Raw genomic sequence first — 12962 nt, forward strand, 5'->3', positions numbered from 1 at the left:
CTTCGGAGGATGTGGAGTTGATAGCTTGTTCAACCTCCTCGTCCGAAGAGATAGAGGGTTCCACTGCTGTTGTCGGATCCAAAACAGCCAGGAGACAGGGAAACGCGATGTAAGATGGAGAGCCACGCGCGAAAGCGACGAGATATGAACGCCTATTGAGGCAACCAGGAAGCAAGCAAGCTGGAGATGCCTACAACCCGGGTAGAAGTCGCCAACTGTACCCAAGAAAAGCTAGCTAGGTACGTATGCAAAAGGCTATCGTAAGGAGGGTCCACACGGTTGTCCTTCGGTCCTAAGGTCACTAACGACCCCGGTACAAGTGCTGGCGGGCGCAAGTGCGTGGCCTGGCACAGGGATACCTGAAACCCCGTACGCTTCGAAAGCGCAATAGGGTGCTACACAATACTAGATACTAGACTAAAAGCGCTCACGGGCACAACTGTGCAAAGTCACCATGGCAGCAGTGTCGGCGGGCACAGTCAAGAGTTTAGGAAAGTGGAGGGGATGCACGGGTAGAACCGAGTGTCGACAGAGAGGGATGATGGGTGCGCGCAGGGATAAACGTCAACACGAAACTTTGGTCAGAGCGCAGGGCTCATAACCTGATGAACAATGAAAAGTTGGTCAGACCGGGGATTGAACCCGGGTCATCCCATATGCGCTGGGAGGTGTTACCACTACACCATCCAACTGATACTAGAGTGTGAATTCTCCAGATTCCAACACAAGGTGCACATTGACGTGAAGTGACCTCACTTCGCGGCAACACTAGTTCCAGTCGCTGGGATTGCATCAGGCTATGTATACTGCACGTTCTCGCACGGCCCGGCTCCCGGTCTGCTTGACTCACTGTTCGGGCGTCCCAATCCTTATTCGGTTTCCTCTCTCGCCTCCTCTCCCTGCTCTCTGCATGCGCGCTCGTCAACGTCGGTCTCGCTCTCCATGCATCTTGGACTTGTGGGTTGCCTTGCTGCGTCACATTGATCATCGAATAGCCTGCGCTTCTCCAATACCACGCGCGTCTGCCTTGTTGATTTGTAGCTGAGGGAGAGGAGCGGTACTCACTCCCTACGCGCATGTTGTACCACATGGTGAGATCCGTCTATGTCCAGCCCATAAGTTCATCGGTCCTGAAACGTACTCACAGTAATGTCATGTACAGCATCATTCACAAGACAGCTCGTGCGTCCGCCGAATTAACCCAAACCGCCATGAGCACGCCGCAAAACAAGGCGGAACTAGGGCGACTATAACCAGATACATGGGTGTGGGACATGCGAGCGCGGCCGTCTGGTGAGCAGGGGAAGGGAGCAGAGGTGAGCCGTGCAGTTCATGGAGAGTGATCTCCCCACTCATGTATGCGCATGCTCCATCTGCCGTGGCCTCGCGCCCAACCCACCCCCCCCCCCCCATCTCGCAGTACGCCGCTCCTTGCACCCTCCACTCTCCCTTGCGTCCAGCCATCACCCACGCATCCTCCGCACGAAGCCGCGCGTGGCGAATTTGGCACTCCTACCAGATATATGTATTACAGGTAGAAACACGCCGTGCCATATGCCCCGTCAGTCCGCCCGAAGAGCCGAACGACGTACCGAGACAGATGCGGCTGCCAAAAGCCCACTCCCTGGAACACCTTCAATCGCACACCGCAGACGATGGTCAGTACATTTGGGACGACGTCAACGGGGTGGGCGAACGTAGCCCTCTATGCAGACCTCTGTAAGTCTTGGCTGCTCGATCGTGTTGATTCGATCAACTCTCAGATCTCATGGCGTACCAAGGCTGATTGCTGGGCCTTACGTTCGGTCGCCTTGCAAAAAAACGAACAAAGCGAAGACGATGAGGTTGTATGTACGGTCAGGATCGTACACAAGAACGGTCGCGATGCACTCTTCGATGTTATGGAGGGACGCATGCGGCTTTGGCCCCGAAGTTGGTAAGTCCCAATGCTCCCATGGGCTCGTTATATACCCGGTACTCACCCTGCCGCTATGCCCAAGTCTCAAGACTCTGCATTCGTTAGTGCTACCAAGACATCGCCCAGATCATGTTTCGTAGTCCCGGAAGCCTGCATTGCGCCTTACTCTCTGATGGTGCAGAACAAGACAACAGAAGAGGTCGCACTGAGCTTTCGATGGAATGACACCTTCAAATAGACGTCGCCGCCTGTACCACTCACTTCACCGCAGATAGTTGGCATCCGCGGGCAGCGGACACACCCGACTTTCCACCTCCGCAGTCAATGCTTGAGTGCCTTGGATTGCGCGATCAAAGTCAAGCCGGCAGTGCTAGAGGCCAACAAGGCGAGTGCGTCCTTGTTCTGCATGTACAACCGCACAGTGGAGTATCCCAGGCTCCAGATGACCTACGCAAGGCGCAGCCTGACATGACGTGCATCTTTTCAGCCGTAGCGTACATATCGAGACGAAACATGAAACGCGAACATCGACGGAACTTGAAGAGCTGCCTCCGTGTCAAGCCACCTCCATAGCCCTTCTTCGCCTCTATGTATTCGTAACCTGGCCGTCCACCTTGCGATCGATCGATATCCTAAGCTTACACCCCGATAGACCATGCGCTTCCTTCTACCCGATGACCGTGTAATCAAGTGCAAGCGGACGACGTACGTCTCGCGTACATGTCGCCTCAGCTTCTGCGATGTCGTGAGCATATGTAGAGATGGCAGCGCAGCCAGCAGCAGCTGGAACGGCTTTCAGTAGCAATCTTGGTCGACAAGGAGAGTTTTACCTTGGAAGAGTCCGGGGCGGGTTCATGGTTGTCGGCGTTGTTGGCATTGCATCGCTATCTTTCCATTTGAAGTGGTCATACGGTGCTGATAAAGGGCAAAAGAACGATTGTGTGACCCCTCCTACGCTCGCAAATGATGATGGCGCTTGATGACTCACGAGGGTCGAATGTCAACCTGAGCCGATTTGACTTCACCAACGCCGGGAAGCACTTCTGAACATGTGTACACCACCAATCTCGCCAGACTTCCCAGTCACACAGTTCGACCCATATCCGCCATTTCCTGCCCTGCTTGCCGACCTCTCCGTCGGCACTCGGCGGTGGAGAAGACTCATGAGACAACTGTTCCAGAACTCGACCAACTGTACTGAGAAGGTCTGCAAACTCCTTTCGAGTAAAGTGGGCTCCATGGAATGCAACGAGATGAATGCGTGGGCGAGGAACTTCGGAATCCCATGAGTCGAGCATCGCCTTGAGTTTGTCGAGCGACTGCCCCTCAGTCACGAGCTCCGGACCCAGGAAAATGTCCAATCGCTCGAGCGTCGAGCAGAGGCTCAAATCTACACCCACTGTGGACTCCGTGGTGGTGTCTCCTGATGTCATACGTCAGTGCGAAAGCCAGCTGGAAATGTCACCACGAAACAGAATCAACACACCACGCAGGACCATTTCTATGTCGTGGAAAAAGGGCACAGCGACTGACAATTCCCTGAGACGCGGCCCACAAGCGGATACCAATCTTCGGACGCATTGTATGTCCACGCCATACTGAACGGATGATGTTAGATGCGTGCCATGCATTTCGCAGAGTACATACCAGGTATAGCTCCTGCAGGTTTGGTGCAAATGGCCGTGCAGGAGCATGACTACCATCGGCTCGCAATCTCATGTTGAATGGCAGAGGGCCGAGGGCCACGCATCGCACACCGGCGCAATGTAGTGTTCGCAATGCGGGAAGGGAGTTTATCATCCTGGCCATGTCGCTGAAGTGTCCGAATGTAATATCAAAGATATGGAGTCGAGAGACAGTCGTGAATGCAGAGAAGTAGACCGCGAAGCGGGGATGGAGAGGAAGATATTGTAGGGGCTTCATGGTATCCGATTCGGACGTTCTAGGGTACGACTTGTCGTCTTCGCGAACACGATTTATAGTGACCTCTTGGAGATTAGGGAGCTTCCCATAGAGGGCGACGGGCAAGAGCGAGAGAGGACTGGCTGTGGTGTAAAGGGTGCGTCCGGTTAGTGTTACTTCATAGACATACTCGCACAGATGGGGCGCATTGTCGAGGACAGCGGAGAACTTCTGGAGTGCTGGGAGGTCGTGGAGAACGACCGAGTAGAACAGATTACGCTGGGAGCGTACACGCCAGGCTCTGCACACGAGGGCGCAGCGATGCAGGGCGCGAGAATCTTCAACTCGGTCCACGACAGTAAGCGAGTAAAGCATGTCGATTATGTTCTCGCAGACTTCAACGGGGAAGCGGCTGGCGTTGTGGTCGGGGTGAGCATGATCGTCGTCCATCGCAGATTCGCCCGAAACTGAGGAACCGTCCATGGAATGCAGAGCCTTGGGCGACGGATCGTATGTAGGATAGCAGTGAGTGAGCGAGGAGTGCCGTGGAACTCGCAATGGCTAGCGTTCTTATCGCTCCTGCCAGCCAGCGTCAACTGCGGGGTACCCAAGGCGATCAGCTGACTCGCGTCGGTTAAGTCCTCGCCCTGCGTCTTCATTCAGCTTGTTTATATACTTATCTTCGTGCTTGCCGTTTCCTCAATTCCTTCTACACGCTCCCTCAGAGTCGGCGTTCCTTTTCCCTACCATCTGTGCATCCTGGATGTAAATACCAGCTCGCAGTTTCCTTGACGGCAGATTCGGGAAGATCTAACGTTCGACTGCATGCGTTCACGGCTACTTGTCCGACTCTGATGCCGTTCTACTCTTCGCATCTCCCGCATCCTCCGAGGCCTGGTGCCGCGTTTCTTCGCCTGTCGTCCGCTTCATCAAAACACGCAAGGTGTAAATCTTACCATGTATGCACGTGGTATGTAGAACTGCACTGCAGGAGCCCCTCTGTGAGTACACAGTTCACGGCTGCATTGCGTCTAACCCAGGCTCACAGTACTACCAAGCACAAGATCCTCCACAAGGCCGCGCGTTCATCCGCTCCGCCAAAATGCGCGAGGCCGTATGGAGCGCGATCATATCCGGGTACATGGTACGGGCAAACATAATCATCTAGGAGGGCACAGGAAGCGAACAGCGGTAAGTCGTACAGTCCAAGAACAGTGACAACACATTCATATTTGTGCACGTACTCTTCTCGGCGATCCGCGCCGCTACGGCTCCGTCTTCCTCCGCAATCGGTCCCCTCTTACCTCGCGTCTCCCTCCGTCTGGCTGCCCTGGACGGACGTAGCAACGCCATCTGATATACACAGTCCTTTCCACATGGCCTATAACGGCCCATGTTTGTCCGCCTGAACAGCCGAGTTGCGATTTGGTAAGCCGACATGGTCGAGACCTCAGTCCACAATACAAGCCCAAGGCTCATCCGCTGCAGTGAACCGCAAGCACGTTTGGGACGACACGCTCGGTGTGTGCGGACGTGAGCGTCCGAGAGGACCTCAACAGTTTAGTTTTCATGCCCTCTCTTTGCAGCGCTCGTCGTATGTCGTGTAAGGACGAATCATACGCGCCCTTCGGTCAGCAGGAGCACTCTCCTACTTTGATGCCCCATTCACGAGACCCCCGTTGGACAGCCGTGCCAAGAGACCACCGTAATCGCGGGGCGCAGGAAGGGCAGGCTGCCCAACACCTCTGTTTCCGATGGCGACAGGGGCAAGACGACGAGCGACCTCGTGTCAAGGTTCGCATGTACTAGCGCTTGCGGGATCCTCTTCCGACACCGCCGTCCACTTGACCCTCTCCGTGACTAAGAGGTCGTCGCTGCGCGCAGCGAACATATCCGAGTCTGGCTCGTGAGTCAACCTCCAGATGTCTCACATCCCTCAAGCTCTGAGACTCAAGCCACACGGACGGTCCGGACGCGGCGATGCCGAGAGTTACCTTCTCCTGCGCTTGCTTCTCACCGTGACGATCTCCCGACGATACTACTAGCCCGTACCCTCTTCGCACTGCTCGCGCTGTTCTCTTCAAGGCCTTCGCTCCCGTGCGACGCCTCCATCAGTCTGGTGTCCGAGCTTACGATAATCTATGGGATGTACTGCCTGACGCGGCGACCATAAATTCCTCAGCCTCACACAGAGGCTACGAGGCCTCTCGCGTGGATACTCCGGATTATCAGCCCTGGCCGTCGCCAGTGGGGATCATCGTGAGTTCTCGGAGCCTCGGAAGCTTCTCGTGTGGGATGATGGGAAACTAGATGAGTAGATCCATTGTCCCTTCGCGATGTGTCCGAGGGGGCGCGCGGCGGCAGCTAGTCTAAATTGTTCCCAACGCAGACCAGGTCCACCATGAATAAGGCAAGAACGAACCTCCATTTACCGCAGCACCGCCGCCTCACGTCGTTTATATCGGACGTTCAATGTACCGTCAGCTGAAAATTGGATGCACTGGACAGCCACGATAGAAGTATCACATCGCTCCAGTGATCTTCCGTAGAGAGCGAGCAGAGTTGGTATGGTACTAGACAGCATATTGCATCTGTCCGGACCGCTGCAATGAACCAAATCCTAATAATGATAGATACAAAGCTGGACGACTAAACTACCATAGCCGGAACGATGCAGGTTTTCGTGATCAGACTTCTCGTCTCCGCTTTGTTGCCCTGCCCTTCTGTTGCCTGTGGGAACCCGATGAGCAAGCATCCGCATGGACAAGATGGACACCTACAAGAATTCCTCATTCTTTCTCTTGCGACTTTGCTTCTTGGCAGCGTTCCTCTGGAGCCTGCGCTTCGCTGCAACAACAGGGTCCGTAGTACTCTAAACGAAACGTAAATCACTTTCTGATTTCGATGTGACACACGCATGGACACACCTGTATGACACGCGCGGCCTTTCGATCCCGACGGACACTAAGGACTTGTTGCCGGATACCATTGTAGACGTTGGAGAACCTCGACGTGCCGACCTTGGTCTGAACGAGGTCTTGCAGTTCAACGGCAAGCGTCTTGAGTTCCTCTAAGGCTTCGGGTTAGATGGATAACAACAAGGAGTGACTTGCGCTACTCACCCATCTGCGGGTCCCGTACGGTATCGTCCTCGACAATGCGATAGACAGGGTTCAAAATATGCACAAGGAATTGCTCGACGACATCACCATCCATATAGGACACCATCGCTGCAAACCACTTCAAGACAGCTGCCGGTTGCTGAGACCAATTCGCCTGCGGGGTAAAAGTAAGCGAGCGTAAGAGATATAGCATGAGACCACACGCACCGCACTTCTGGCTTTGCTACGACGGCGAATGAGTGAAGCGCGAGCTTGGTAAGACAGCCGCGAGAATAACCGAGAAAGCGGATGATGTTCTCCGTTTTGCAGACTGTCGTCGTCCATGTCCTCAAGTTCCTCCGTTTGGTCCCCTTCCGAAGTGTCATGCATGTCATCGACAGGGACCTGCATGCCAGATGGCTGTAGCTCCAAGGCACAGAAGCACTTTCCGACATAGAAGAGATTCTTGACGATCTGCAAACTGAGCTGCTCATCGAGATTCTCGCTCTTCAGCTGCAACGACAGCTTAGCCGCAATCTCTTCCATGGCAGCACGAGAGAACAAAGACTCGCCACTCTTCGGCGCTGATACAGGTACGGCAGCAAAGAGCGATCCAAGGAGCCGGCAAGCGGCTGTGCGAACCCAGGCGTGAGGGAACAGAAGGAGCGTCACCACCGAGGACCAGTCGACTCCCCCATCCTCAGTAGCGAGCCCTGGTTCCTCACGGAGGGCTTTGGAAAAGACAAGTAGGGTATGATATGGCGTTTGCCAGCCCTGTGCCAAGACATCGTTCCCGTGGTGATCTGAGACCTCGCGGGGAGACGACGCAGCCTCGAGCGCAAAAGCACTACGACGGAGAAGAGAGTTCATGTCTTCTAGGATCGCCGACATGTGCGAAGCAACATCGGACTTGAGAAAGTCAACGATGAGCCCATACATTTGGGCAGATACGCGGGTGAGCTGGGGTTGAGCTTGCTGAACCGACCACGAATGCACGTGAGACATGATGACGTTGCGCTGTTTGGTCCCTAGACGCGTCAATAAGGCTTTGATGAGCTCCGCTGCCATTTCCCGACATTTGGCTGACTCATCGTTCGCGACGACCATGACAAGCCCGACGAACAATAAGTCGGAGTACTCCTGAACTAGTCCAGTCTCGAACTTGGCGACCATCGCGGACAAAAGCTCCATGACCGACTTTCGCCCACTTTCGTGGACGTAGGTCAGGTTTTTGACGAGGAATGTCAACTGGTTTTTCAACCGTCCCTTCCCTTGAGGATAGTCCAGGAGGAACTGGAGAAGAGCACCACGACAGAGCTCCTGCACTGAGGGAGATTGGCTCGTCACCATGATATCCGCGACCTTGTCCATGATGTCATAGATCTCGGGAACGACGAAGCGGCGTGCGACGATAGCGCGTAGCATGGTGAAGACGGCGGCCTGCCGGCAAGGCTCCTCCAAGTCGGGTGTCAGAAGCTCCAGTAGGTAGACGAGATCTTTCTCTTTGACTTGAGCCCCTGGATGGTCGCGGAGAATGGTGGCCAGCGACTTGAAGGCGGTTTGGATGGCTTCAGGTTCGGTGGAGCCTGCCTGCCTGATCACATCGATAATTTGACGTATGAAGACAGGTAGAGCCTTGTCGACGGACTTCAGCGGGCATTTGACAATTGCGGCCGCGGCCTTTAAGCCTGGACCAACGACCTGCATGTGCGACGAATAGAGAGTGTTTCCGATGACAGCCACCATGGGCTCCAGACGAGACATCATATTCGCATCCTTGAAATCGAACCGACCACGGCGATAAGCGGTATTAAAGAGCTCCAGGCCGAAGACAACAAAGCTGAAAACATGGTATGTTAGGAGGATCGGATACATGAGCACAGGACGGACGAACCGAAACGAGTTGTTGGCGTAATGGTCGCTATCATGAGCTGAACGACGTTTCAGCTGGACTATCGCGTGGTCTGTGCGTTTCACGCCTTTACCACGGAGCTCGGTTTTCGGGACGTCTTTGAGAAAGCGAGCGTTTTGACTGATGAGCGTATGACACAGCACCAATAGCTCGGCTGGGACGAGATGCGCATTGGAGTTCAAGCCACCCGCGATGCGTCGGAGGAGCTCCTCTACCTGCTGCATGACCTTCAGCGTCTCCGTCTCTTGTAGGATATTGCGGATAGGCAGGAGAAGACTGCTGATCTTCGGTGGCGTAATGTACTTCGCTAACAGAGCGAACGAGTCGACACCTTTCGACGACGATCCCCTGACCTCCCGCATCTTCGTCTTGAATCCTTCGGCCTGAACGTCCTTGCCTGACTCACCAAAGATGACCTCCGCGGAGACGGCAGCAACGTCAATGACGCAGTCATCGAGCGTCTCGAAAGCAGAAGCGTGATCCCCAGTAGTGACGTGCACAAGCAGAGTATGGACGGAGTAGGCCAGCACATGAAGATGGGGACCACGAAGCAGCGCGGCCCGCATCTCACGGATCAGAAGAGGCAGATAGCCAGGTCCTAGGATACAAGCGATACGACAGAGGGTATCCCGAACCAGGTCCCGAGTTTCCTGAGACTTGCTGCGCAGAGCCTGGCTGAGCACGGTAAGAAGCTTGGTGATCTGGGCGTCGCGAGACTCAGGAGACAGATGCTTGGCGATCTGGACGATACCGACGGCAACGGGTATTCGCAAGCTATCCTCGGTCTCATCACGCTTCTCCAAGTATAGGATCAGGCTCGGAAGAAGACGCGTGTTAACCGCGTCCTGGATACGAGCAAGTTTGGTAGTGTCTCGAACCGGCTCGGGAAGGGGCTTGGGCTCAGCTAGGGCCTCTTCGCCCTCCGCGTCTGCGCTCTCCATAGTCTGAGCTTCGTCCGAGCTGACGACTTCCTCCATAGGAAAATGAAAGCTATCGAGAACGGCTACGATAGTCCGGACGTAGACGCGCTCGGCCGCGTCCTTCTGCTTGGCTCGTTTCATATAACGCTGCACGAGAGCATGATACGCGCCCCAGCTGAGTCGTCTGGCCATCTGGCCCACGGCGTTGACGGCTTCGTTGACGAGATGATGATCGAGGGTGTCAGTGGGGACGATATAGTTGCCAACGAGCGGGATGAACACTTCCGCGAGCGTGGCGCTCCGAAGATGGCCTTCGTTGACGTGTTCCACTAATCGACGGATTGCACGACCGCGCCTATGGATCTGAATATGGTGGATGTTGTTGAAAAAGTTGGCCTCTTCGTCTCCGCCGGCAAGCAAGATGCGCATCTCTTGCAAAGACGCGATACCGTCGCACCGAGCGACTGCATGGGAAATTACGCCGAGGATTTCGGTGCGAACAAGTTCTGCCTTCGAGTGCAATCCGTTCTTGAGACCTGGATAGAGCACTTTCAAGAACGTCTCCTCGTATTCGCCCCGCTCGTCCGCCACCGAGTCGATGAATCGCTTGAGCGCTGTAGCTGCATTGCTCCGGATGGTAAGCTCGAGCGGGTCCTGGATGAAGCTGAGCGAGTTGTAGATGACCGGAAGCCATTCGCCACAAGAGAACGTTCCGTACAGCGAGTCATTGAGCTCGGCGAAGGCAGTCAAACGACGATCAAAATCTGGTTCGTCGAGACGCTTGGTGGAGTACGCGTTGAGCGACTCCATAAGCTGCGCAAGCGGTTCGATAGTCGGCTGGACTCGTGCGAGGGCATAGAACGACTGGATAAGGGCGATGCGTGAGGGCCGAGACCGCAAGATCTGAAACAATTGCGACAGCAGAGAATACGTCTTGCTGTAGACCGCGCTGCTAGCATCCGACAGGTCTTGAATGAGAGGGAAGAGGCTGCACAAGATGGTAGTCATATCGACCTTTACTTTCTCAGGGACAACCTGGTGGGGTTTACGCAAGAGAGGCGAGAACAGCTCGAGAAGCATCGTAGCCTGAGATGAATCTGACAGGTAGGGCGCGAGCTCAGAGAGTATCGTGATTTGCCGACGGCCTAGAACGTCGATTGCGGCGGAGACGTTGCCATTCGAGCGCGAGACAAGTGTGGACAGGTTTCTCAAGAGGTGAGATACGTGGGGCTTGAAGACTGTGTCAAGTATGGCGTCGTCGGCGACAGCATGGGACTGTAGCTGCTCGACGATATCAAACACCTTGGAGACCACCACCGGCTTCACGTTTGTCGCGGTGAGACAGTCGTACACTTTGGGGAGGACAGAGTCGTCATACTGCACCAGGTATGAGGCATACTCCCGACGTTGAGCCCAGGCGTGGAAGAGGTCGAGCAATGCCCCGGGCGCCTGAGTATTCTCGACGTCCAGAGAAGGGAGTCGAGGGGAGATGGCCGCTCGGAACGCCTCCGGCATGTACAACGAGAAGTCATAAACGACCGGACAACGGGAGAAGTCCGCAAGTCGCTTAAGCCCGAGCTGGCGTATATTCCTCAGCGTCCTCAACGATCCCATCGGCTCCTCGCGGTCCTCTTCCTCGGCTTCGGTGACCTCATCTTCCATGGGGTCGTCGACGCGACCATCCTTCTGTGCATCGAGGGCACCTTGTGCGCCCGCAATCAGGTGGAGCACTGTCTCAAGAAGGGCCTGCCAACGGTTTACCACCCGCGGGCCAAGATGCTTGAGGAGGTCCCCGAGCAGGGTCAAGAACCCGACCTGCTGCTTCTCTAACACCCCCTCCGGAACCGGACGTATCACGAACGGACCGCTTTCGACCTCCATCGACTGCTCTTTCCTCAGCGGCTGAAGCATCAAGTCCACGAGGAGCGTCAACTCCTCGTCCGAGCATCCCGCAAGGGAAGACAACACCGCCGCGCGCCGGTCCGCTCCCCGCGTGCGCCCCCTTTTCTCAAGCATCATGCCATAGAGCAGACGAATGATCACGCCGACCAGCTCGGGGCGTTCGTCTGCCTCCAATTGCGCAAAGTCGAGCTGCGTGAGCTCGTCACGCCACCTGGTGTCGTCGAGCAGCAGCCGGAGCGATTCCTCGTGCGGGAGCAGCCGAGGAGACTTGAACGTCAGGAGACACGAGAGCGCGAGCCGCTGCAGCCCGCGATCGGGATGGGAGAGGTGGGAGATGTACAGCGCGCGCATTGTCTCTGTCGAGCGGAACGCGTTCGGATTGTTGAACTTGGAGAAAAGCTTGAGCCACGCGCTGAGCTTGTACCGGGGGAGTTTCGAGGGCGCGTCGGGTCCGGCTAGTGAGAGGAAGTGTGGAATTAGGTCACGATTGTGCTTCTCGGCCAGAGATGAGCACTCCTCGAGCACCGCTAGCAGCTGCGTCTCGTACGTCGTCGCGTCCAGTCGGTCACCTATAGCCTGGCGCTGCGAGGCAGGCAACGTCAGCGCAAAACAAGTCACTCGAGACAACAACACGAACCTGCACAATAGAATGCTGCGCAGCTCTATGACAACTCCACTTCGCAATGGCCATCCGAAGTTTATGTGCGCTGGGATCTCGCCATGACCGCTCCTCTTCCCAGACATTGTCGCTCTCCTCGGCGACATCCTGCATCCACGCCGGCTTGGAGACCGTCCCGGTCGATCCCCATGACGCCCCCTTCACCTCCTCAAACAGAAGAACCCAAACCAGATCACCGAATCTACCAGCCAGCGTTGACAGCGCGGAGGCCGCTGGGCTCCACAGCGGACGCAGGTTGACCTTCAGCTGGGCTGACAACCAATGAGCAATACGGTGCTCTCAGGAGCAAAACAAGAACGTACCGATCAACCAACGCGCGCATATTTCCGCCGCGACGTCATCGCCATCCTTCACCATCAGCGGCAGCCTCCCGATGCGGAGCACGCGCTCGCGCACGCCCTGCACGTCGATGGAGATTTCCTCTGCTTGGAGAGCCTTCTGGAGGAGCTCTGCTGTTCCTTCGGGGGCTTGAACAAGCGGCGAGGTCAGGATACGCAACGCATTGAGTCGTAGCGAGCGCGAATGGGATAGTAGCGAGTCCTTCAGCAACTTGTAGACCGGGTCGAGGACACGCGGCGTGGTGTCGGGACGACTGGAAAAGGACACCAGGAGTGAATACATAGGCGGT

The 12962-nt window shown here is 55.7% G+C and overlaps 3 protein-coding genes and 1 non-coding gene across 4 annotated transcripts; all 4 read right to left on the reverse strand.

Annotated features, from left to right (window-relative positions):
- Window positions 1-621: 621 nt before the first annotated feature.
- DICSQDRAFT_t209 lies at window positions 622-692 on the reverse strand. Its single transcript has one exon. It is a non-coding gene; the product is annotated as a tRNA-Cys (tRNA).
- Window positions 693-3670: 2978 nt separating this feature from the next.
- Window positions 3671-4225, reverse strand: DICSQDRAFT_29451 (uncharacterized protein; the record flags this gene model as incomplete). Its single annotated transcript, XM_007371000.1, has 1 exon — window positions 3671-4225. A coding segment is annotated over one exon (555 nt), but the record flags the coding sequence as incomplete, so codon positions are not given.
- A 298-nt stretch (window positions 4226-4523) lies between these two features.
- Window positions 4524-5450, reverse strand: DICSQDRAFT_141408 (uncharacterized protein; the record flags this gene model as incomplete). Its single annotated transcript, XM_007371001.1, has 4 exons — window positions 5309-5450; window positions 5165-5248; window positions 4879-5011; window positions 4524-4821 (listed from the first exon to the last, which is right to left on the reverse strand). Coding segments are annotated over exons 2-3 (165 nt in total), but the record flags the coding sequence as incomplete, so codon positions are not given.
- A 1146-nt stretch (window positions 5451-6596) lies between these two features.
- On the reverse strand, window positions 6597-12955 carry DICSQDRAFT_71986 (uncharacterized protein; the record flags this gene model as incomplete). Its single annotated transcript, XM_007371002.1, has 7 exons — window positions 6597-6692; window positions 6748-6890; window positions 6943-7096; window positions 7150-8761; window positions 8816-12237; window positions 12293-12585; window positions 12637-12955. The coding sequence occupies 7 exons, from the start codon at window positions 12953-12955 to the stop codon at window positions 6597-6599; spliced, it is 6039 nt and encodes a 2012-aa protein (XP_007371064.1).
- Between the last annotated feature and the right edge of the window lie 7 nt (window positions 12956-12962).

This window comes from Dichomitus squalens, assembly GCF_000275845.1.
Source record: "Dichomitus squalens LYAD-421 SS1 unplaced genomic scaffold DICSQscaffold_84, whole genome shotgun sequence".
In the NCBI taxonomy this organism is placed as follows: domain Eukaryota; kingdom Fungi; phylum Basidiomycota; class Agaricomycetes; order Polyporales; family Polyporaceae; genus Dichomitus; species Dichomitus squalens.